Genomic DNA, 23,996 nt, shown 5'->3' with positions numbered 1-23,996 from the left:
AAAAGTGCGAAGGTTATTCACTTTGCATATTGAACTTTTTTTGAAAGAAAATGTGTATGTGCTTCATGCAAAGATCTCACTTTTCACTTCTTTTATCGTAGAATTTTAAGAATTCTCAAGGAGCCGCGTTGTTGAGAAAATAGTTCCTATATTTCCTATACACTTTCCTCTATCAGAAGCAATATTTCAGTTCATTTTTTGAATCAAAACTATTGTCAGTAAGAAATTGTGTTCTCGATGTTTTCGAATTCGCCGAGTTTCATTAATTGAAACTACCGTAACCTTACACGAATTTGATTAATTTTTAGGATTGTGAGAGTGTATAGGCAGAGTTTTTTTAACAGTTGTTTCGATCTGCTGGAACCTTTCTCTATTTTTGCTTTTGAGTTACTGTAAATGTAGCTACCGTAGTCTTACCGAGATTCCAGCATGCAATCAACTTCTGAACATAATAACAGAAGCTAATGTAGATAAAAATATAACTCAGAACAAAAAACTTCTTAAAAGTCAGCACTTTCACAATAAAAAAAGGTTTCCAACTTTAAAAAAATATGTTGTCTCTTATTCCCGTTTTCCAAAGTTAACTTTTACTATTTCTTTTCCGTTTTCTCCGTTGTCTTCCAGACTTCACTCATTCGACTAATGGACACTTCTTCCTCTTCATTTTTCTCTATTCGTCGTCCGACCTAACCGCTGCCAAAAACGACGTCTTTGTCGTGAGCTTCCCTCGATTTGGAGCCCATTCTACTCGAAGCAAACTCAATTTTCCGTGCACATCTCTGCGTCTGAAGCTCTCTTAGTTCGAATCTCTATACTCAACTCATCTTACATCTTCTTCTACTTCTTTTTCTTCTCCTTCGTCTTCTTCAACGTCTTCTCATTCGTTTTTTCATTGTGTGCATTCTGAAGAAAAAAAAAGGAAAAAGAAAAGAAAAGGAAGAAGGTGGAGGAGGAGGAGAACACCTACATAAACATCTCTTTCTTCGTGCTTCCACTTGAATGAGTCGCTTTCTGAAAGACTACCTGTCCCCCCTCCTTTTTTTCTTCGTTTGTCGTCATAGCTCCTTCACACTTTGATCTTTCTTCCCTTTTCAAGAATCCCCTTTCTTTTTTCTTTCCGGGTCAAGACTTCCTTCTTCTAATATCAAAAGTACAGGGGTGTATGAAAAAGAGTTTATCATATTTAGATGAGATTTCGTTTCGCTATTCAGAATGATCCTGAATTTCGTTTTTCAAGAAGAGGGCCAGACAACTCTTGCAACGGTGATCGGGACAGGGATTACCAGGATGACAAGTTGCAAATAATTGTTTTCATTTGCTTTCTCTAAACATAAAGATCTTGTTGAAGAGAGCATTAAAACGGGACCTAAACCTCCAGAATCTGCTTCGAAAATGTTCTTTTAAAAAAGTGTTCACTTTTACTTCTGAACTCTTTTCCTTCTGAAAATCCGAAATTCCCATTTCGTTTTCCAACCAATCCAAACCGAGTAATCCTCTTCCATTTTCTGTTTTTTCTCTCACTCATTATCCTGTTGTTCTGTGTTTTTCCCTCTTCTTTTTACGTCCAATCGGTTCTCTTCTTCATCCTTTTTCCCTCTTTCAGAAATCCTGCATCCAACTAAAAAGTGGTTTGTTTATTGCCGAATTGCAAAAAAAGCATTCGCGCATGTTATCACTTCATGCGATTCATTTTGCCGATATTGGCTTTCTGTAAGTTTAAATGAAGTTTGAATTGCCCCGATATATTAATTCTTGAATTTCAGTATCCTATTCAAACGGCAACCCACCTCCACAGTTTGATCAGTGTCTCTCAATTAAAGGAATAGGATTACAAAATTTCAATATATTCACTTCACCAAATTTTCCTGATAGGTTCAGTTCGATTTTCGATTATATAAATAAATCAATTCTCTGTTCAGGTATCCACCGAATGTCGACTGTGTTCGAGTAATTCATTCTCGTCCACAGCACGATGTCATTGTTAAATTTCATCATGTATTCCAAGTGAGTCGTCTCTAGAAAATATTCCAATTTTCAAATTTATTCCAGATCGAATCAACGTACGACAAAATAGAGGCAGGAGAAGAGTGCCCCAATGATTTCATTGTGCGTTTTCAATTAGAACCATTTCAATGATTCCTTAGTCTTCTTTCGTAGAAAACATAGAAAACTCATAAACTATCAAATAAATAAGTAGCGCCGACTCGGAACTAAGCTTAGAGAACTTTTCAAATCAACCTATCTAGGTTACTGTCAGAAAAACGATAGGCACGTCATCAAATGTGAACTTTCTTCTTAGAGAATTATGGAAGAATTGGAAGCCAAATTGCTAATAGAAACTTCATTAATCCAGCTCTTACCAATTATTGTTTTTCCAGGAATTTCGTGATGGCCGCTACGGGTTTTCTCCGCTTATCGCTCGGTTCTGTGGTGATCGAATGCCCAAAAGAGAAATTAGAGCAGTTTCGGGTACATTTAAAATATTACCCAATTGAAACTTATCATTTCAGGTTTTCTTTGGATTCGTTTCCGATCAGATGCAATGTTAGAATATCAAGGATTTTCAGCAGAATATGCTATAGTTCCGAGTAAAACCGGACGCTTTAATAACCATGGTGAGATTCTATACTTCTGGATTTGTTTCATATTCCTTATTTATAGAATGTCTTCTGGAATATCTCAATGGATTAGATGGATTCATTCGAACCAAAGATTTGATGAAAAATCTTCCACAAAATGCATCTGGAACACTCGATTGTGTGTGGCGTCTTGCAGTTCCCAGTAACTTTCGAATCGCATTTTATGTGAAAGAATTTGCTCTAAAAGCACCAAATCAATGCGCTCAAAACTTTGTCGAAGTTTATTCGGGAGACACATCAGATAAGCCGTTAAGAAGGTAACTCTTGACAAGCAGTCACTTATAGACAAATATCAATTTTAAGATTTTGTGGTCTGTCAGCGAATGATGTCTTCTCTCCATCCAATGAAATGTTTGTTCGATTCTATCTGTCTGATGTTCGAAGTCTCAATAATACTTCCATATCTGCTCTTTTTTCGTCATATACTAGAAGTGAGAAATCCATTCCAAAAACCCAAATTCAATTGGTACTTTTAGTGAAAAATTGCACACAAGAAGGCCTTTTTGCGTGTGGAGATGAAAACTGCGTTCCAAAGTCTTTGGCATGTAATGGTCGTCCAAACTGTCCATATGGACGAGATGAGCGTGTGTGTTCAGTTGGTCAAGACACCATATTCAACTTTTTAGCCAGTGGATTCGCTCCTCTCGTCTCAATTATTCTTATAGTGCTTATTGTTGTATCGCTGATATGTTTCTACACTATTCGAAAGAATCACTGCGGTAAGTCATACAATTTGTCCTTTCATGAACATCACTTTCAGCTCTTCCTCCTCTATGAAACGGGCAAACAGGACAATTCTCATCGTCATAATTAAGTCGGAATCCAATCATGTTTTAATATTGAAAATAAATCTTTAAATTCATCTTTATTTGACAGGAAAATACTTTTACTCGTAAATGAAATTGACTAGTATGAATGATACAATCACTTCAAAGAAACACCCGTTTTTTTGTTTCACACTCAACAAAACTATTAATGAAGCTATTGTCATTTATGATATTAAAATCTTCGCGATCTCGATGGAGTTCTGGCGCTGGATCGAGTTGTTCTCGCTTCTACAGTACTGCTTAGAACTTCAGAAACAGTTTGAGTTGTTGGTTTCGTTTGCCTCGTTGATCTTTTTGGAAGTTCATCACTCTCGTCGAAGTCGGCCGGAAAAGTTTTTGTTTTCTTGGGAGTTTTCAGATCACGATCACTTGAAGCTTTAACATCCACTTTTGAAGTTTTTCCCGGAGTTTTCAGTGCATGACCTGCACGTAATGGGGTTGCAGCCTGTACCGCGTTTAATGAATTTCCCGCTAAATTTAGCTGTCCATCTTTTCGGGATGCTCTGCGATTGCTTGTTATATGTTCCGGAGTTGAAATCTCTTTCGAAATGAGTAATCCTTTACGAACACTCAAAGAATTATTTTGAGCAGGAGTTTTGGGTGCGTTTCCAGAGTTCCCTAGCGGTGATTTTTGTCTTGAAGGCGTCATCCTTCCGCTAACGCTTCGGTTTCTGTTCGGAGTATGAAGATTGTTTTCCTTCCCGACGTCTGGTTTGGAGACTACTGGTAGTCCGTACATAACAACAGCTGCCCCAGTCAGATATCTCAGTTTTGCTTTTGATCGAGCTTCATGCATTGCCTCTGATAGTTGTCTCAGCCTATCGATACCAGTAGCCGTTCTTGTTTTCTCAAAGCAATCATCAACCATTCGGATCAGAAATCGATCAATCTCTCCGTCTGTAACTGTCCACAAACAACCAACAATCAGTGGACATTTCGCCATTGCATAGTCGTGAAGTGCCGACTTCCCATCAAATCCCAGTGCTTGTGGAATCGTTCGTACGCTTAAAAGAAAATTATCTCATATTTACTTTATGTATCCTAACCTTCCACAACCCATTAACATACTGATCGCATTGCATGTTGACTGTTTTATGACTGAGCGAGGCATAACTGAGGATCCGGATCCATGACCAAAGTAGCTAAAAAATATGATAAAACGTTGCTTACTTTTTAAAAGTTCTTACAAAAATGCGTCACATTGCGAGAGTGCAGTAGTAATATCTGATGAACTGGGAGCTTCTCCTACTATTCCCTTCCAATTGAAATTATTGATATAATCGAGCATCCGCCGCTTCGTTTCACCCAAATTATTCTCAGGATCCAAAACGTAATACGCATTCTGAACGTCAATTTGAAGTGGTATCTGAAAACAAGGATTTCTTTTAATAATCGAACGTTATACGGACCTGTTTTTCTTGATTTCTCATCGCTTCTAACTGACTGAACAGTGAATGGATTGACACTTGGCGTCCAACGTATGGAAAATCATCAAAAATTGGCAGACGTTCCCAGCAAAATTGTGAAAGATGTGGGCATATAACGAGGTAGGTGTATTTCTTCTTTACATTTGAAGTAGATGTGTTCTTCTCTTGGTCCCTTTTCATTTCTTCGATCGACCGTTTGTGAAACGTAGGAAGATAACTTACAAATGTCTCATCTATCTTACGCATTCCACAGAACCTGAGCACTAATGTTTTCCAAGATTTGAAATCCATTGCTCCCGATAGATACACCATTTCTTTAGTTTCGCCAAGCAGAAGACCACCTTTTGATGATTGGAAAATCTTCGTTGCTATTTTAGCTGCATTTTCTCCCAAACGTCCGGAGGGCATCAACAAATTTGCCGCAACATTCAAAAAGTTGTTCTGTACTTCTTCAAGGAACAACTTCATACGAGCATCAACTACTTTTCGTCGTTTCCAAAACTCTTCAGGGGTCATTTCTCCTGGATACTTGGCAATACGCTCATCTTCTTCCAACATGAATGTAAACTTATCCATCAATTCTAAGGCTTGTGAATAATGAGCAAGAGGCATTATGATTGGTTCCCGATCAGCATGTAACTTGATCATGTATATTTTCTTATCATCGGCCATAGCAATTTGAACGAGTGTCATGTCATCTGGCATAGTACGAACGCAAGCTTCGAATCTTTCTTTTCCAGATATAGTGACCATTCCTTTCCTACATTTTTCCAGTCGACATTGGATTGCATTTCTAGAACCAATGAGTGTAGACTCGGCCCACGCATAACCTGCTTCCCATGGATCTGTCGAAGTTCTTCCGATGTATGGGAATAATCGGCAACGCCATTCTCTGAACAAACCGAGTTAAATTCAAAGATTAAAAGAAGCGTCTTACCGATAAAGTATATGTCCGTAGAGATTCATTTCTAGTTTCATTTCCGTTCGAATTTTCTCGTATCGTGCACTGTCGAAGGGCCGATCATCAACTTGTATATCACATTTTTGGCGACGTCCGAAGGGAGAAACAGCGCGAAACAAATCAATGGCATTTTCTATTCCAGCTTTAACTCGTGGTTTCTTAATAACTGGCTGCATCCAACTGTAGTCACAATCCTGAGGAAATTCGAGTTGTCTTCCGAGTTGTTGCACTGCTAGCATCAGATCCGTGGTTCGTATATTGAGATATCGGACAATCTGAGAAGAAAAGAATAGTTAATTTAAAAAATGCGGGTTTCATACCTTTAATGCGTTATTGAATATTTCCAAGGATTCTTGATCGACGTATTGTTTTGAATCAATTTTTCTCACTAACCATTGACAAACGCACATTCCAAACACTTCGTTTTGAATGATATTAGGTCTCTAAACCAAAACATATTCGTCAATATCAAAGCCAGTGTATAACTCACAGGTCGCACTTGAGTGTTACGCTGCATCATTGTTTGACTTGACATTCCTCGTTCTCGAATACGAATAAACTCCTCATTGAAATGCTTCAATGAAGTCTGGTTGAAATTCGAATGGATACAGTATGACATCATATATTCCGCCGCGAATGTACAACTGAGGGGGTAATGCAAGCACACATTACAGGGACATGTTCTAGTGACAGAATGGAATGGTTGTTCATCAAATCTGTAACAAACTTAAACATTATAGACATTTATGTATTTCACTCACAAATCTAAGTCTTCCATTAAATCTTCCAAAGGCGCTACCATGGTCTCTGATATATGCGGCACATATCCACTTTTTTCACCTGGCAACGGTGTTTGGGCTCTTGATGGACCTCTAGACTCTTTGGGTGTACTACATCGCACCAACACCGGATTGGCAGATAACAAATTAACTACGGAAATCCGCATAAGCTTGGCGTTTTTCTCGGTTCCAACTTCTTCGATGATAGTTGTGTAATACGCCAGCAAATTAGTCATTTGAAGAATCCGGAAGAACGATGCAGATTTAAGCGCTATCCGCCAGTTCAGAATCATGGATGACATCGAATCACGAGTTTGTGCAGTTGAAACGTTGACAAGTGACCATTCCCGACGCATTTCGAAGTGCCAAGCAACTGTGCTGCCTAGGTGAACTGAAAGAAGCCATCAATTTAAAAGCACAGATTAAACTCTCTTACTGTAGTCAGTACTCGACCCATGATGCTTCTCTTCGAGAAATGGCCAGATGGATGTGCTCACTGAGTTGTCGAACTGATATGCGGCTAAACCAGGGACACGATTTCGAATGATAGCTTCTGCCTTTGAGGATGCTTCTTGGAGCTGTGACATTCGATCGGGAAACTGAAAGAAACTATCGTAAACTGCGAATATCCGAAAGGTAGAAAAACCTAGCAATAACAGGAGCTAGTCGTGTAAAGATTGAAATTAAACTTGCCTCACATCCATTAAGAGTTTTCCCGACTGGAACATTACTGAATGTTGAACAGAGCCAATAGACATACGAAGCAAGCTCGTATTTCGGGAAAGAGCGAACATTTTCAGCTCGAATTTTATCGCGTAAATCAATCATTTTCTTCAGCATATCTACTCGATTATCCGATTTTTTAAGGTATGAAATAGCAATTTTAGTGGCTTCAAAAAGATCTTCTGAACTTTTCTCCATTTTCCATTGCTTGATCTTCTTTTCAGCTAACTCTGTTTCACCCAGAAACATGAGCCATCGGAGTGCTGCTTCCATCGTAAGTACGTCCTCCGGCACGAGTTCTATATAATCAAGCAAACATACAACCGCTTTGCATAGCTCTCCATTATAAAAGAAGAAGAAACAGAGTTTCGCTGGAATCACTGCGATACTTGCTTTGTATTTGCTTGAACATTCTAAGGCATCTTTCCGTAAACTCTGCCAAGCATTGAATAGCTTTTGGGTGATTCTCTGATATTTTCCAAGATTTTGAAAACTTTCCGATGATGCGTAACGTGACGTTATGCGTGCCAGTTTAGTGATGGCTCTCAAATCGATTGAACCATGGATATCGAATTCGGAAAGGAAACAATCTGCCACGTGTTGTTGTAATTCGACGGTTTGTTCGACGAAACTCGTGATGATCGAATTTACGTCTTTTATCAAAATCTCTAAATTGTCCAGTTCGCGTTTTGTGGAGCTTTTACCGATTATCCTCATTAGTCTGATTCAGTCTGAAAAATATCGAGGTGATTGTGAGATTGAAAAACATATTGTTAAAATGGCGTTGTGCAATTATTGTTAAAAAATCGAACATGACTTTTTTCAAGTAAATTCAGTTGGCAGCTATTGTCGAAATAAAAAAAGTGATACCCGGTGTTTGCGGACTTAGTGGAAAAATTATTAAAATTAGCAGTAAGTCCGCAAACACCGGGTATCACTTTTTTTATTTCGACAATACTTTTATGCGAAAAGGTTTACAAAGTCACTTCTTCAAAACGTATAAGCTTTTCCCGCTGTTTTTGTAATTTGAATTGGAAAAAATTTCGGTGCAAACACTGCTTAATTGCGTACAACACCCAAGACTATACGACAGTGCGGTAAAGAATGTTTTTCAAACTTTGTTTTGCGCTATTTAAAATTTTAGAAAATGAATTCTAAAAGTCTATTATCAAAATAAAAAAGTTCCGACATTTTTTCTTACGACAAAATGCAGACTCAGTACAAAATTACTACTGTGTCTGCATTCTGACGTGAAAAAAAATGTCGGAACTTTTTTATTTCGACAATACAATAGCTTCAAAAATATAAATGATATAATTTCGGACTGCGTTGTTTCACCGTTTCACTGAGAACTACTAACCGTTCCTCTCAAATTTTTACTGTGACCGAAACACTACTTCTATAAAAACAACTTCCAGTTTCTTCGATGCCTCGTGTCAAGACGACTCCAAATAGGAAATCATCAAACGATCTTGAAACATCGCAGAATATCGGGAACGAGGTTACTTTGTGAATCTATATTCAAGCAAGGCAGTTATTTCAGAGCGTTCTGGATGATGAAGAGATTGAACGGTTAGAACAAGAACTGGAGAGTTTGCGACGTGAAAAGGCAAAACAAATTAGAAAAATGAGAATTAAGAGAGAAGAGAATCGTCATTTATGCTGTAAGAAATTCTTCACACTAAAAAGCTCAATTTTTATGCGTATAATCGATTTAAGTTGATGAGAAATATCCAAATATTTGTCTATATCAAGTAGCTCTTAACCAGAAAGTAGGGTTAAAAAGGAATTATGACCTCAGTGAAGTTGTTAGGAGCAATGGCCGGGTAAACGACAAACTGTAATTCTTCTTCTGAAAAAACGCGATGAATGCATGCGCTTGAATCGTTATTTAGTTTACTTGGTAAAGCCTTTTTCGTTCTGTATTCGGACTGATCGTAGTCGATAGCAGTTTCCATGTCGTTCACGTGCCCCGGAACAGCTGAACTTGTCACAGTAACAAAAAATTTAGAGAAGAAATGCTTACGATCTCCGGTTTTCGTAACACTGCCCATCTGTGAGTTTTCATTAGCATCAGAGTGACTACTAGCTAGATCTTTTGCACTGTGCAGCTTGTTACAAATGTCCACATTTGAAGTTTTCTGTTGCTCATCAGAGGTTTTGACTTTCAATTTTTTTTCTTCATCCGCTTCTCCGAACACTCCATCTGTAGACTTGGCAGATTTGGCTGTTTCCATTTGGCCACTTTTCAGATCATTCTCTTTCTGCTTTTCTTTTCCCATTTCATATTCTTTTTCTTTATCCACTTTCTTCTCCTCTTCCTTCTCTTTTTCTTTCTCATTTTCTTTCTCCTTCTCTTTTTTCTTCTCCATTTCCTTCTCCCTTTGCTTCTCTTTTTCTTTCTCTTCCTTTTCTTCTTGCTCAACCTTCGCCATTTTTTCAATTTCCTCGTCTTCCCATTCGTAAGGATCCAGGAAGTTGATTTTCAATCTGTTGATCGCAGTCATCAACTGAAAACGGATAGTTTGGAACTAATCGAAAAGGACAGAAACGCACTAAATTGTAAATTTTCTCATAATTAGGCCTATCCACATAGCCAAGTGTTTTCAAATATTCAAATATAGTTTTCAGCTCTTCCGGCAGGTCCTAAACTTTTATCGGTTAGAAAAACCATAGCTGTTGTGTACCTCGAATAATGTCGCATCTTTCGTTGATTTTTTCATCGACATGATTTCGTTCTCATTTTTGATCTGGGCCCACGGCAAGCCAATAGTCAGAAAAATTATCGTATAGATCATGGCTATGAGGTCATCACTTCGCCCTTGTTCGGTACGTTCATGTACATTCATAGAACAGTATCGAACAGTTCCTCTCAAAGGAATCTTCCTTCTCATTGGACGCAGCTTCTTCCGACCGTCGTCACCGGTGATTACAAAAGATCTAGCCATTCCAAAATCAATCAAAATGAGAAATCGGGAATCATGACCACGATTAGCTGCAGTCATAATGTTCCCCGGTTTTACATCACGATGGACAAATCCAACTTCATGTAACTGCTTTAGTCCATAAAGAGTGAATAAAGCAACGCGCATAACAGTTGTATCATTGAATCCACGCTGTATCTTCAATTTGAGAGCCATAAGATCTTTTCCGCATAAAGTTGTTACCATGTATCTGTAAAATTTTGAAATGCATTGATTCAAAAAATCTCCTTACGTATAGTGTTTTCTTTTGCCGCAATCAATAATATTCAACACGTCCTTCGACTGTTTCAATTTGGTTAGTATGTGTACTTCGATTTGTAGAGTGCGGTCGAATTCCTGTGAGTCGTATTCCACCTTCATTGCTGCACAGTATCCTTTCCGGTTTTTGTCTTCTACCTTGTACACAACACCACATGCTCCTTTTCCCAATAACGCTTTAACTCTCCATTTATCGACAACCTGGCGAAAAATTATTATTCGAGAGCTTCATATTGGGAACTGGAAGGATCCAGATAATATCTGGGTCAACCTATTCTTCATAGGCTCTCCTCTTACTAGTTAGTTAGTTAGCGCCAGACCACCAAGTGGAGGAGATTCTCACGAGAAAGGCTCGGCGCCTAGTTTCTTTATGGGGCTATTCACGTCCGGAAGAAACGTTTTTTCCTTCGATTCATTTCCCGGAAAAAACTGCGAAAAACGGAAAAAACGTTTTTTTCCGGGAAATGAATCGAGGGAAAAAACGTTTCTTCCGGACGTGAATAACCCCATTAGTTTGAAGGAGACTTGGTGCTGCAAGGTTTTCCTTTCTCCGGGACCCACGCTCTCAATTACTCCTATGCTATTCCTCATTATCTTTATGCCATATTCATATTACAATACACGGTCTCCCATACTGCGAAAAAGAACTGCAAGGAACGTGAAGGCGATTTTTTCACGTTTTAATTCAATTCTTTTATTTTTTGCACTGAAAATTCAGTTTTTTCAGGTTTTTAGACGGCACAATGGATGAAAAAAGGTCCCGTCCTACAGAATTGTAGAAAATAAAATTCTCTATCTTATGAGCCAGAAAACGTGAAATTTGGTCTGAAATTCACTTTTTCTATACAGAAAAACTGATTTTCAGAAAATTGAGTATAACTTTTTTGGTAGAAAACACTTTCTAATAAAAATTGCACATAATGTTTTTGAGGATGCTCCAAAACTGTTACAATTTTTTTGAAAAAAAATATTGGATGAAATGGCAGAAAATCTCAATTTTCTGAAAATCAGTTTTTCTGTATAGAAAAAGTGAATTTCAGACCAAATTTCACGTTTTCTGGCTCATAAGATAGAGAGTTTTATTTTCTACAATTCTGTAGGACGGGACCTTTTTTCATCCATTGTGCCGTCTAAAAACCTGAAAAAACTGAATTTTCAGTGCAAAAAATAAAAGAATTGAATTAAAACGTGAAAAAATCGCCTTCACGTTCCTTGCAGTTCTTTTTCGCAGTATGGGAGACCGTGCAATATTCAATCTTACATGACCGGGACGCATGATTTTAGGAGCTGGTGGTGTAGAGTTTTCATTATTCATTGTCAGTATACTGTTCTAATCGAGAAATAAGTTAACGATACAGTGTGCTTGGGCGTACAGCGTGTCGTCACGTTGAGCTCCTCACGTTTTGCACAAATCATTCTTATTTATAAATTACATGTTGGGTGTGTTCGAATCTCTGTCATAATGTCGGCACTTTTTGAGAAATAAGAAAGGAGGAAAGGTGAATGAGGCCAAAATCGAAATAGTAACCTAACGAAAGATAGACGAATTCGAAGATAAAAATTTAAAAATTGCAGATGGATCAACAGAGAGCTCGAGTGAAGGAGCCGAGGAGGAATATTCTGAGCAATATGAAGATGAAGATCAGACCATAGAACCAGCTGTGAAAGCACGTCAGACGACACGGGATTTGGCTGATGGTTTCGAAAAAGCTCATAAAAGATTTATGTTCAATGTGCAAAACTTGGAGCGGAAATATGCCGAGCGAGAGCAAAGAGGTCTTCCAGAATCGCATATCGAAATTGATCGTTACGGAAATTTTTATTTTCCGGAGAATATGGTCCCTTCTCGGCAACAAACGTTCGTCAATCGCATGTTTCAATATCACTCATTATTTGGGAAGGGAAGTGTATCGGCTCCACGGAACTCCATCCAGTCGTTTGATGGGGATCATCAAGCATTGAAAAGATCTTTGCAATTAGATGAAAAGTTTGGAAAAAAAGAACGGGAAACAGAGCAATACGGAAACCGCTGTCAGAGGAAAAAGTGTAGAATTATAAGTTCTTCGTATGGTAAGAAGCGTATTGTTTTGTATGGCAACATAATCGAATTTTCAGTGTCCGGAATTCCCAAAGTTGAGTTTTATTCCACTTCGTCATGCAGTAGCCGATATAACTCACGATATCCAGAGTAAAGAGTTTGGGAAAAAAACTAAATGCACCTTCCAATTTCAGAGACATGGATGACGATGTTTTCTTTCAACCACGCGAGAAGCGAGAATCATTCGAATATCCTTCAAGAGAAACACGAGTCGATCGAGACCCTACAACATCGACCAGAACCTTTTTTCCAAATAAAACAGAAAATGAATCGCAAGATGAAGAATCGGTAGTGGATGAAGAAAGTACCGCTGGTGAATCTAGTGAGGAAAGTTTAAGCGATGAAGACGATACGGATGAAGAGGAAGAGAAGAAATTTGAAAAAGAGGAGAAAGAAGAAACCGACGAAAAAAGATTGGTGTCCCGTGTAGAAAAATCTATAAAAATAGAAGTTCAAGGTACTTGTAATGTTGTTTTCAAATAACTAGAAGTGATTTTATAGGCTCCTGTGAAACTGCGATCCCTCTGAAACAATCGAAGGCGCAAACGACTTTCACAGAATCAGAAAAACCGAGTGTTGCGGGTACTCCGAGAATTTCAAAAAAATCAGTGGCTCCTGCCAGATGTTTGAATGCAATCAAAGCTGAGCTTTCACAAATTGATGAAGTTCGACATGGCATACTTGTTCCGAAACTTTTTCTGAATACACAAAGCAGATCGAATAATGCAGTGTTAGCTATAAAAAAAGAGCCCGGAACTGAAAATCACACAAATTCTAGTACACCTACTATAACTAACGGTAGTTCTTTTTTGGCTCCGCAATTAACTACAGGTAACTTGTCCTTTACTAACTCTGATCACTTCGGCTTTTCCAGAGATTCATGTACCAAATTCTTCTATAATTGGTTTTAAAAATATGATAACAATGAAAGACCATCCGAAGACTCCACCAAGTTCATCCCGGCTGTCAACACCTAGACAAACGGGCGAAACAAAACATATCAAAAGCGTCCTGGGTGAAGAACCTCTCAAAGAGATTAATCCCAGCGATAATTCATCGCGAGAATCTGTCACTGGTGAGTTTTATATTTCAGAATACTTGTATATTTTTGTTGCTTTCAGTAAAACATCAGCAAATACTATCGAATAATCACCACAAAAAGAACGTAGTAGAGTTAGCGGTACCTGATGAACAACATACTGATTTGTCGGCTATGGCCCTATCTGAAAGACCGAAAAGAAAAATAAAACCAACGGAGAAAGTAGCTACACTGGCCAGTATTCATCATTCAATAGATCATAATCTTACGATAGAGAATAATTCGAAAAAGCAGGAACGTTGCACAAACGGGAAAAGACAAAATAGGAGAAGCAGTCCGTATTGCAAGCATTGTGAACTGATCGCGGAAGAAAAAAGAAGAGGTTTCGATATAAAAAACACCATTCAATATGAATAATATTTTTAAATTTTAGCTAAAAATGAATCGAAGGTCAAGAACGCACTAGAGACAAACGCTTCTATGACTTCAACTCTAGGCGTGAGTGAGCCGGTCGGTTCGAAACCGAAAGCTCTCAAAGACCAACCAACTAGAAACAGTGGGGGAAGGGAAGGCGTGAATGCACCAAAACGGCTGTCAACTCAAAGTAAGCGACCTTCAGGAACTGTGGCATCAAACGAACCTGAAAAGAAGAAACAAAGTTGAGATCTGACATTTTTGCAAGGTTCAATAACTTATTTTTAGAGTTGATCGATTCGGATCTCCTGTCGATACCATCATCATTAGCCATCATCGTGGACACTGAACTGTTAGTTTGAAAACGTATTGGGAATCGTAATCTATGTAACTGTCTCATTTCTAGAATAGCTGCTGAAAACCCATCTTTGGATTCGTCTAATATCCCGAAGTTTTCCGAAAACGGCCCAACAGTGTCGATTTGGGAGTCCACAGTCGATATTCAATGGATAAAAGATGTCAAAATTGCTCGAGGTAAGACGAAGAACCGTCAGTTTTTTGGAGTTCCAGTGGCAGAGTATCCAACAGACATACCAGTTATAAACTTCTGGGTAGATAATCTTTTCCGGTAAGAACTTCATAACTTGATGTGTTTCTAAAATTTTAATTGAACAATTTCAGTGAAGAAACCACGAAAGATCGGTTTGCAACTGACTATAGACGATATATGGCCCAAGGTAGCAAAGCAAGAAAAGATGGAAAAGCAGGATACGAAATTCGTTGATATCGATATTTCATGAGAAGATTAAATTAGAACTGTACTGTATGATAGATATATAGATATTTTAACTTCACAATTCGACACTATTTTGCACTGCGAATGAATTGGTTATGTTGTAAACATTTGACACCTGTCACCGGTTTCTTGAAAGACCATAATACCTTTATCATTTTTTGCTGATGGTTTTTTGTACGATTCCCATCAGGATGTCGAAGCGACAGAGTTCATTGATGTCTTTTTTCACGAAGACTCCGAAATCGGATAAACCAGATGAGAAAGGCGAAACAAAAGAATCAAAGAAAGGTAACTATTTTATTTTTCGATTTTTATAATTACTGTGTAAAAAATTTTTTTAGATGAAGATAAGAAAGTTTTGAAAAGAACTAACTCACAAACCGTCAGCAGCCCTGTGAAAATAATAAAGAACACTCCAAAACGTGCCAGAGTAGTAGTATCATCGTCATCAGAAGGGGAAGACGATGACAAAGATGAAGATTTTGAAATGAACGAAGATGAAGCAGCCAATGAGTCTACAGATGGGTCCGAAGTGGATGAGAATGCAAGTGATGATTGTGAAGTCACGTATGAAAGTACTCCTCAAACAACACCCAAAAACACTCCAAAAAGAGCGAAAAAGATGACGGTTAGTGTTTTTTAAATGATTTTAACGAAATCACCTTTTTTTTTTTAGAAAAGACTCGTTGATACTCCTAAAAGTGTGAAATCAAGTGGGCTCTCGAAAGTCAGAAAAGTTATTCCGGATATCGATGAGGTTTCAATGGTTGCAGTTAAAGAGAAGATGAACAAAATCATGGAAGGAGGAGGTGAAAAAAGAAAGAATGTTGAAAAAGGTGGCTCTAAGAAAAAACAAGAAGAAGAACCCGCAGAACGATTCGATCATGAATCACTTGACTGGCTCAAACCTGATAAAATTCGCGACGGATGCAAACGTCCAATGTCTGATCCTGAATACGATCCGAAAACTTTGTGGGTTCCTCCAGAGTTCCATCAAAAACAGACACCTGGTCATCGGCAATGGTGGACAATCAAGTCACAACATTTCGATACGATCATCCTTTTCAAAGTAGGAAAATTCTATGAAACATATCACATGGATGCTGTTGAAGTTGTTCGTGCATTGAATATTGCTTTTATGCGAGGATCCTATGCTCATGCTGGCTTTCCCGAACACGCTGCTTCCAAGTTCGCCGATCAGCTGATGAACCATGGTTATAAAGTGGCTCGAGTCGAACAAACTGAAACGCCACAAATGCTTGAAGAGCGTAACCAAAAGACTAAAGCAAAGGATAAAGTGGTCAGAAGAGAAGTTTGTAGAGTAACTTCGAATGGAACTAGAACGTACGGAGTGCTTGATGGAGTCGACTTAGGAAGTGCCGCATCTACTCTTGATCCAACTGCAAAACATTTACTTGCAATCAAAGAGTTTCATGTAAGTTCTAAAACATAAAACACAAACAAATATTGTTATTCAGAATGCTGAAACTGGAAAGTCTTCTTATGGAATTTGCATGATTGATACTACTACTGCGCATATCAGAATCGGGCAGTTCGACGACGATGACTATCGTTCCAAACTGCGCACACTTCTGGCAAATGTTATCGTCGTGCAGACACTTGTGGAAAGAAACACTATTTCGGCTTCAACCAAATCTATCATCAATGGAATCCTTTTCTCTGTTCCGATTGAGCATCTTCTTGCAAAGAAACAATTCATGACATCTGATGATGTCGTCAGGCTAGTTTCAAATGATGATTACTTTGGATCGGATGTATCCGGATGGCCGGACGTTCTCAAATCGATGTTGGACGAATCTAGTGTACTCCCTAAACCATCATCTGATTGGAACTTGGCCCTTTCCGCTTTTGGAGCTATTGTTTGGTATCTACGAGACAGTTTGATTGACGTGGACATGTTATCAATGCGCAACGTCACCTTTTATGATTCCAAAACCTCGAAAACTGAGAAACAGTCGTCAAAAGACAAAAAAATTGACTGGACAGGTAAAAATCTCATTCTGGATGGTACAGCTCTTGAGAATTTGAACATTGTTCCCAATGGAAGAGATTCTCACCTGACTTCTCTGTACTATGTCATCAACAAATGCTCCACTCCATTTGGTCGTCGTTTACTCCGTTCCTGGCTTCTTCAGCCAACTTGTGATCCGAAGAAACTGCATCTCCGCCAAGAAGCTGTCAAATGGATGACTTCTTCAGATGCAACTTCCTTCGTCAATGTCGCCACAGCTACATTGAAAAAGATCCCCGATTTGGACAGACTCCTTCAAAAGTAATAATCTCGTTTGTAATTTATTCAAGTGTTATAATCACTTCATTGCAGAATTCACACAATCGGATTGAAGTATCGTGCGGAGAAGCATCCTGATAGTCGTGCGATCTTTTTTGATACCATCAAAACGAATCAAAAAAAGATTGGAGAGTTGTTATCTGCGATTGATGGTTTCAAGTTATGTAACCAACTACGTAAGGAATACTTGAAAGTTCAAAAGGACGGGGAAGGTTGCGAACTTCTCGATGAATTGCTTGGGAATGAACAACAGATGGAAGAAGTCGATGAAAACATATATTTCTTTGAGGTAGCCACATAAACACAATTATTGAAATTATATTTATTTTCAGAAAATGTTCGACCGTACAACTGCTCAAAAAGATGGAAAAATCGTTCCAAACGAAGGATGTGACGAAGAATACGATCAAGCTACTGCAAGAGTCAAAGAAGCACTGGGCGAGTTGAATGCTTACAAAGATACGATTGCAAAAAAATACAGCTGCGCGGTTCGTGAAATCATGTGTTTTTCAAACATTTTATTTGAAATTTCAGATCAAGTTTGTCGATTCTGGAAAAGTCAAGTATCTCCTCGAGATGCCAGAAAATGCTAAAGTTTCATCATCGTTCGAGTTAAAATCTAGAAGAAAAGGATTCATTCGCTACTCGACTCCGGATTCTGAAGAATTGGTCGCTGCTCTTGATACTGCTGAAAAGGAGAAATCAAAGTTAGGAGATGATGCAACACGTCGTGTTTTCGAGCAGTTCGGTCACAAAAATCCAGTCTGGCTTGAGACGGTTCGACTTGTTTCCAACTTTGATGTGCTCACATCTCTCGCTACATTCTCAAACTCTTGTCCGTTTGATATGTGCATGCCAGAGTTCGATTTTGATTCGACGAAGCCGTACCTCGTTGTTGAAAAAGGAGTTCATCCATGTCTCGCACTTCAATCGAGAAATGAAGTGACTCAAACAACTTCATTCATCGCTAACAGTACAATTATGGGTGAAAAAGAAGCGGCCGTCATGCTTCTCACTGGTCCTAATATGGGTGGAAAGTCGACTTTGATGAGACAAACCGCAGTTCTCGCTATTCTTGCTCACATTGTAATTGTTTTTCAGGTAGATAAGTATGATTAATATGATTATTCTTGAAGGGATGTAAGGTGCCAGCGTTCTCAATGCGTCTTACCCCGATTGATCGCATTTTTACCCGAATCGGAGCCAATGATCGTATCATGTGTGGAGAATCTACCTTTTTCATCGAACTGAAGGAAACAGATATTATGCTGAAAAATGCAACAAAACATTCGCTTCTACTTGTCGATGAGCTCGGCCGTGGAACAAGTACGTTCGACGGAACTGCCATCGCTTCTGCAGTCCTCCAAAAAATCGCGGATGATATTATCTGCCGTACATTCTTTTCTACTCACTACCACTCCATCTGTGATTCATTTACAAATCATGAAAATGTCAGATTGGCTCATATGGTTAGTTCATTCAGAAGAAATCAATCTGATTTATATGTTTTCAGAAATGCGTCGTGGACAAAGAAAATAACGAGGATCCAACAATGGAAGATGTTACATTTTTGTACGAATTGGAATCCGGAATTTGTCCAAAGTCATACGGTTTCTATGCTGCCAAGCTGGCTGGAATCGATCATCAAGTAGTTCGTAACGCCTACGCTGAGAGCAATAAGTTCGCGTCGAACTTGATCATTGACCCAAAGATTCGTCACCTGGTTGAATGCGCTCGTAATGAAAGTTTCGATGTCAGCAAACTGAGAGAAATGATTGAAGCTATCTAAACCGTTTAACCCTCCTCACCCCGTTATATTTAATCCCAGTGATCACAATATTATATGTGTCATTTATTGTCAAAATCCGTTGAAAAGTTGTCAAACTTATTTTATCGGCTACCCTAAATAAAACTGTCAATAGTCAGAGTTTTATTGTCCCTTGGTATGATCACGGTGAGAACACAACAGATCTCAGTTCAGGAAAGTCATTCTCAAATAGGACTGTCTCATCAGATGGTCGTTTTTTGAACATTGATTCTTCTTTTTTTTTCTTTTTTGGGCTCTCATCCTCTTTCTCTCTTTGTTCCTTCTTCATGTTTTTTCGACGGAATTCTTGAAGACGTGACCAGTAGAAATCAGCAAAAAGGATAATCATGACTCCAAGTCCGATTTGTAAAGTCAGGATTCCGAATGCATTTGCATCACACTGTGTTCCACGTGCCATTTTCTGAAATTTCCAAAATTAATTCTTGATTTCTCTTCCCATTACTTACAGCAGCAGCTGATAAGGATGCAATAAATGGAAGAATAAGTTGTAGCATCTGTGATGAACACACAGCAACCCAACAAGGGGTCCACCGATTGAGAATTTTGAATCCAGATAGATATGCATAGAGGAAGACGTGAGCAGTCAAATTGAAGAAGACAATCCAACGATGAATTGCAAAATTGAGAGAATAGAAAGTGAAAGCATACGAAAGAGACAGAAAATGATGAATGATATGAATTGTAAGTGGACGACGAGCATCATAAAGTAGAAGCATTGTCTCGAAAAGATCAATGACTTTGGTTATTGTCCAGACGAAAACTACACTTCCAGACAAAACACCTGGAAAGAAAACTCATATTTATGTGACTTCGGCTCTGAACTGTTTTCACCAGTATATAATGACCCTGATTGGCAGACGGAATAATGCCATCCACTGGATAAACTAATCAAAATATCTGGAATCATCAGAAGACCGAGACCCAATTGGAATACACAATTGTAGTAGTACCTGAACTGTTTCATTTATTTCATTCAAGTCATAATATACAGTACCAATCTTTGAGATACGACCGTTCTGGATTATGAGACGGACGGAAGTTGAATGCAATCAAAACATAAAGAATTCCGAATAGATGAATGGGAATCAATGACCAACTGACAGCTGATGACAACCATGAGTATGGGAACTGTCATAAAGATTAAGATGAATTCAAGAGGAGAATCTCCTACTTACCATTTCGTCTTTAGTAGTAGTTTTTCTAGTAGACTCAAACTATTCAATGAATAACTTTTCGAACTGAAGCTTCTATTACCTTTTGAAATTAGTACACGTAAAATTGTGAGCGATGGTTCAATTTTTTCAGTCAAGTCATTCAGAAGTTGTAATGCGTCTCGGATATTTTTAAAAATGTTTTTCGTTTTGTTGTGATGAAGTTTCACAACATTCGAGTTAACTAACAGATTTATTGAATCAGGCGTTTAGAAATAATCATATCAAAATTGTTTTCATTATTCTCTGCTTGCAAAATCAATCGGTTTGTCGACTACTTCCAGCATTCTTATGCGTAGTTTGGGGTCGAATACTGAAATATTAGAATTTATTTTGAAAATAACACCGTTTCAACTATACCTTCATTACATCGCAGGACCTTATTCAACGTTTCTGCATTAGCATATGTCAGAAGAATGATCGCAACTTTCATACATTGACCATTGACGTCGTAAACGAGTTTGAAGTCGGTAGCATGAAATTCATCTTGAAGTTTTTCCTTGAAACGCTTTGCAAACCATAAATATGAATACCCTGTGGGAATGAATACCTCAATTTTTTCTTCGGTCCAGAGGATATGCGATTGAAACTCCAAGTATATTTTGACGATTGCCTCCGAATGTCGAATCATGTCGCGTGTTCTCAATGGCATCATTCGCAATGCTCGCCAATCACGATCAGGAACCCAGTTTTTAACGCCTTCAGTGTAGTCTTCTACTACTACCATAGTTCCAGATCCTAGACGTTCTCCTTTATTGTTATAGTGAACCCTAACATTGCGAACATTGAACCTCCCATACAACTGCTGAAAAGCTTCTCTTATTATTATCGTATTGAGATCTACATCAACAAAAAACTGTACCTCAAGTGTTGATTCCGAGAATGAGCTATTATTGAAAGCTTCTGGTAAAAACATTGTGAATTTCTTCTTAGCTTCAAACTCAGATTTGCTTCTTTTTACGACGTCTTCCGCTTCCTTTAATTTAGACAAATATTCCTTAATGAAAAATATCGATGCAACATCGACAAATACCCTCACCTTCGGATCATATTCCGTTTGTTTTGGTACAGACTTCCGATTTTTTGAAGAGGCTCTTGTATTAACAGGTTTTGTGTTCACTGCTTTGGGAGCCTTCAAAATCGCTGATTGATTCGCATTACACAATATCTCAGCTTCAATCTGAAGCAGGTTTCGTTATATTTTTCTGACACTGTATCTCACTGATTGTTGTTTACACATAGTCTTTCCCGTTACAGGCGCAATTGAATTTGTGGGATTCCCACGGAATTCATTGCCATATGTTGAGGCATTCGATACATCTGCCTCCTGCGTTGTAGAAGCAATAGAACTCATGGTGTTCTCATTGGGATCCTTGTCATTCGCTGTGACGTGCACAGTCTTCTGCTCCACACAAGCTGGAGAATCCATGCAGTTCGAACTAGTTTCAATATCATCTGTTGTAACGAATGGACTTTCAGAATGAGCTGGAGTTTTTATCTCGCTATCAATCGGTAGTTGGTCTGTTGCTGGATGTGTTTCTGTTTCTTGTGTCTGTAAACAAAAAAAAACTTCAAAAAAATAATCAGAACTGCTCTACGGGTATCCCAACTCATTAATTTCATTAAACTAGGATTCACAACTATACTTTTCGAACATTTGCTTGAAACCATAGTTGTATAAATTTCTCATATAACTTACCACAGTATCAACAGTTTCAACAAAATCTTGAATGTCTACTATCGCCGTTTCTTTTATGTCGATATCAGATTGAAATTCAGTTGCCTAAAATTGAATTTACAATGTCTGACAATAACTATTTTCTTACATTATTATTCAATGTGTCGGTTTCCGAATCCGAATAAGATGGTTCTGGCAATAAAGACTGATTTTTAATCAGGCGATTTTCGCCGATGTTATGGCCTTTTGTATTCCTAGATGACGATCCTCCAACATCGTTTATTGTCAGCGCGATTTTGCCAGAAGCGGCATGTGGTTTCGGAGGTAATTTACTTTTGGAAGAAATTTGTGAAGATGGAATGCACTTCGTAGAATTTTTCGAATTTCCTTTCGAAGATGCCCTCTTGTTGCTTGCTAAATCTTTGTTTGGGCTTCGATGAAACACCGGTATATGATCAGAATAAGTTGATTGTTTTTTCGATGTCAAATTGAAAGAATTTTTTTGAGCACGTTCATTTTTCTTCTGTGAATTGTTAGAAAAACGAGAACTTGGTTGGGTATCTGATGAGAAACGAGCGTCTTGAGTTGGAACATGCAGTTTAGGGTTTTCTTTGGGAAACGATTCTATGTCAATAACAGGCACATGCTTCTTGGTAGATCCGGCATACTGGGCAGTCGTTCTTATACTGGGCTGAAAAATATTTTCTTGGCGATTGTAATAGCTTTTGCTTACTTCATGATGATGTGACGGCGTGTCTCGCTGAGAATGTTCTTCTGTTGGAAGAACTGCACTTCGGTTTGCCATCTGATAACTTCGTAAGGATATTTTTATTATTCCAGTAAACTAGCAAATCACAAAAATGTTGTTTAAAGGCGCAGCAGTGTAGGCGGGTCCCGCAGCGACTATTAAATATTCGGAGATTCAAACCTAATTTTTATATTTAGCGCAATTTAGAAAACGATACGGTCGAAAAACTGAAAATTATTATAGACATAAAACCTCTCGTATTTAAAAACTTATAAAAAAATTTCAGAACTGACACCAAAGCGAGCTGTCGATAGCCCTGTAATGAGCGCGAAAATTTTCCGTTTTCCTTCATCGGCGGGAAAAGAACAATATAGAAATAAGTGAGTGTTTTCGTTGTAGTCAGCCCACACATGGAATCATTCCATTCAGTTTCTTTTTTTGTGAAAAATCAACCATTCATTTTCCCGCAGCCTTCATTCACTGTTTTACAGATGCGTTATCTAATCCTTCTTGCTCTCACGATCACTACTGCCTTCTCTGCATCAATCTCGAAATCGGTTTATTCGGAACCTCACCGTGTTGATAAAAAGGATTCGATCGAGCATGAAATCAGCGAAGCTTTGAAGGATATCAATGCGTCGAAACACTTGATTCGCATGACAATGCATGTGTATGTTTCAAATGGGTTTTCAATTCCTATCTGAAATACCACTTACAGAAATGATACTGACGACGAAATCCCTGCCAGTTTCTTCCGCGATGTTGAGAATGTCTTCAGTGGAATGTTCGATGCGATTCAAAACACCCATGTGCCGTTCTTCAATCATGAAACCGTCTCTCCCATCAACGAAACGGCCAACCAGACTACTCAAGACTTGTTAACCCGAACTCGCGACGATCTTAAAGAAGATATCCAAATTCTAAAATCCCGAATTACTCATATCCGCTCGGACTTCAATGCGTGGATGCACTCCAATGAACATCAAGAGTTTAGATCTATGGTTATTGGTGGACTGTCCGCTGTCGTTGTACTCGTAGCCTACTTCTTGATTCGCAAATGTTGTCGCAGGTAATTTTTAAATAAGAAAAATCTTCTTTAACTGCTGTTTCAGACGCTCTCGCCTCAATCATCTTGCTGCTTTCGCCAACGACGGATTTTCGGGGAATGGTGACACAGACAGCCTTCTCCCAACGAAGAACAACAAAAGAGGTCGTCACTACCCTTCAAACAGCGAAGAGGACATCTAAATTGAATAACTAACATTGCTGACATTT

At 38.4% G+C, this 23,996-nt stretch overlaps 8 protein-coding genes across 8 annotated transcripts; 5 read left to right on the top strand and 3 right to left on the bottom strand.

The window, feature by feature from the left end:
* Positions 1–1,679: 1,679 nt before the first annotated feature.
* Positions 1,680–3,453, top strand: GCK72_002118 (uncharacterized protein; the record flags this gene model as incomplete). The annotated part of the gene is made up of 9 exons (XM_053723265.1): positions 1,680–1,710; positions 1,764–1,872; positions 1,920–2,004; positions 2,050–2,106; positions 2,379–2,469; positions 2,568–2,615; positions 2,662–2,896; positions 2,943–3,070; positions 3,116–3,453. The coding sequence occupies 9 exons, from the start codon at positions 1,680–1,682 to the stop codon at positions 3,451–3,453; spliced, it is 1,122 nt and encodes a 373-aa protein (XP_053591910.1).
* A 185-nt stretch (positions 3,454–3,638) lies between these two features.
* On the bottom strand, positions 3,639–8,073 carry GCK72_002117 (uncharacterized protein; the record flags this gene model as incomplete). The annotated part of the gene is made up of 10 exons (XM_003114915.2): positions 3,639–4,470; positions 4,513–4,608; positions 4,654–4,832; positions 4,876–5,785; positions 5,831–6,129; positions 6,175–6,297; positions 6,345–6,570; positions 6,616–7,024; positions 7,070–7,232; positions 7,327–8,073. The coding sequence occupies 10 exons, from the start codon at positions 8,071–8,073 to the stop codon at positions 3,639–3,641; spliced, it is 3,984 nt and encodes a 1,327-aa protein (XP_003114963.2).
* Positions 7,877–12,790, top strand: GCK72_002115 (uncharacterized protein; the record flags this gene model as incomplete). The annotated part of the gene is made up of 5 exons (XM_053723263.1): positions 7,877–8,102; positions 8,775–8,857; positions 8,900–9,020; positions 12,174–12,668; positions 12,714–12,790. The coding sequence occupies 5 exons, from the start codon at positions 7,877–7,879 to the stop codon at positions 12,788–12,790; spliced, it is 1,002 nt and encodes a 333-aa protein (XP_053591908.1).
* On the bottom strand, positions 9,135–11,913 carry GCK72_002116 (uncharacterized protein; the record flags this gene model as incomplete). Its single annotated transcript, XM_053723264.1, has 6 exons — positions 9,135–9,208; positions 9,257–9,337; positions 9,383–9,866; positions 10,044–10,530; positions 10,573–10,799; positions 11,860–11,913. The coding sequence occupies 6 exons, from the start codon at positions 11,911–11,913 to the stop codon at positions 9,135–9,137; spliced, it is 1,407 nt and encodes a 468-aa protein (XP_053591909.1).
* Positions 12,791–12,834: 44 nt separating the features above from the next.
* On the top strand, positions 12,835–14,933 carry GCK72_002114 (uncharacterized protein; the record flags this gene model as incomplete). Its single annotated transcript, XM_003114965.2, has 8 exons — positions 12,835–13,153; positions 13,198–13,527; positions 13,571–13,771; positions 13,818–14,117; positions 14,169–14,393; positions 14,438–14,501; positions 14,556–14,777; positions 14,831–14,933. The coding sequence occupies 8 exons, from the start codon at positions 12,835–12,837 to the stop codon at positions 14,931–14,933; spliced, it is 1,764 nt and encodes a 587-aa protein (XP_003115013.2).
* Positions 14,934–15,136: 203 nt separating this feature from the next.
* On the top strand, positions 15,137–19,045 carry GCK72_002113 (uncharacterized protein; the record flags this gene model as incomplete). The annotated part of the gene is made up of 9 exons (XM_053723262.1): positions 15,137–15,233; positions 15,287–15,573; positions 15,622–16,380; positions 16,424–17,238; positions 17,290–17,545; positions 17,589–17,744; positions 17,791–18,342; positions 18,393–18,725; positions 18,770–19,045. The coding sequence occupies 9 exons, from the start codon at positions 15,137–15,139 to the stop codon at positions 19,043–19,045; spliced, it is 3,531 nt and encodes a 1,176-aa protein (XP_053591907.1).
* Positions 19,046–19,205: 160 nt separating this feature from the next.
* Positions 19,206–23,548, bottom strand: GCK72_002112 (uncharacterized protein; the record flags this gene model as incomplete). The annotated part of the gene is made up of 13 exons (XM_053723261.1): positions 19,206–19,484; positions 19,531–19,865; positions 19,916–20,034; positions 20,079–20,212; positions 20,574–20,608; positions 20,656–21,100; positions 21,158–21,271; positions 21,335–21,475; positions 21,518–21,847; positions 21,995–22,078; positions 22,122–22,664; positions 22,707–22,778; positions 23,438–23,548. 13 exons carry the CDS (start codon positions 23,546–23,548, stop codon positions 19,206–19,208), a joined length of 2,742 nt encoding a protein of 913 aa, XP_053591906.1.
* GCK72_002111 (uncharacterized protein) lies at positions 23,213–23,969 on the top strand (the record flags this gene model as incomplete). Its single annotated transcript, XM_003114667.1, has 3 exons — positions 23,213–23,391; positions 23,440–23,790; positions 23,834–23,969. 3 exons carry the CDS (start codon positions 23,213–23,215, stop codon positions 23,967–23,969), a joined length of 666 nt encoding a protein of 221 aa, XP_003114715.1.
* Between the last annotated feature and the right edge of the window lie 27 nt (positions 23,970–23,996).

The sequence above is a fragment of the Caenorhabditis remanei genome, chromosome I (genome assembly GCF_010183535.1).
Source record: "Caenorhabditis remanei strain PX506 chromosome I, whole genome shotgun sequence".
In the NCBI taxonomy this organism is placed as follows: Eukaryota; Metazoa; Nematoda; class Chromadorea; order Rhabditida; family Rhabditidae; genus Caenorhabditis; species Caenorhabditis remanei.
Note: the sequence above shows the minus strand (reverse complement) of the source record. Positions and strands in the feature narration are given on the sequence as shown.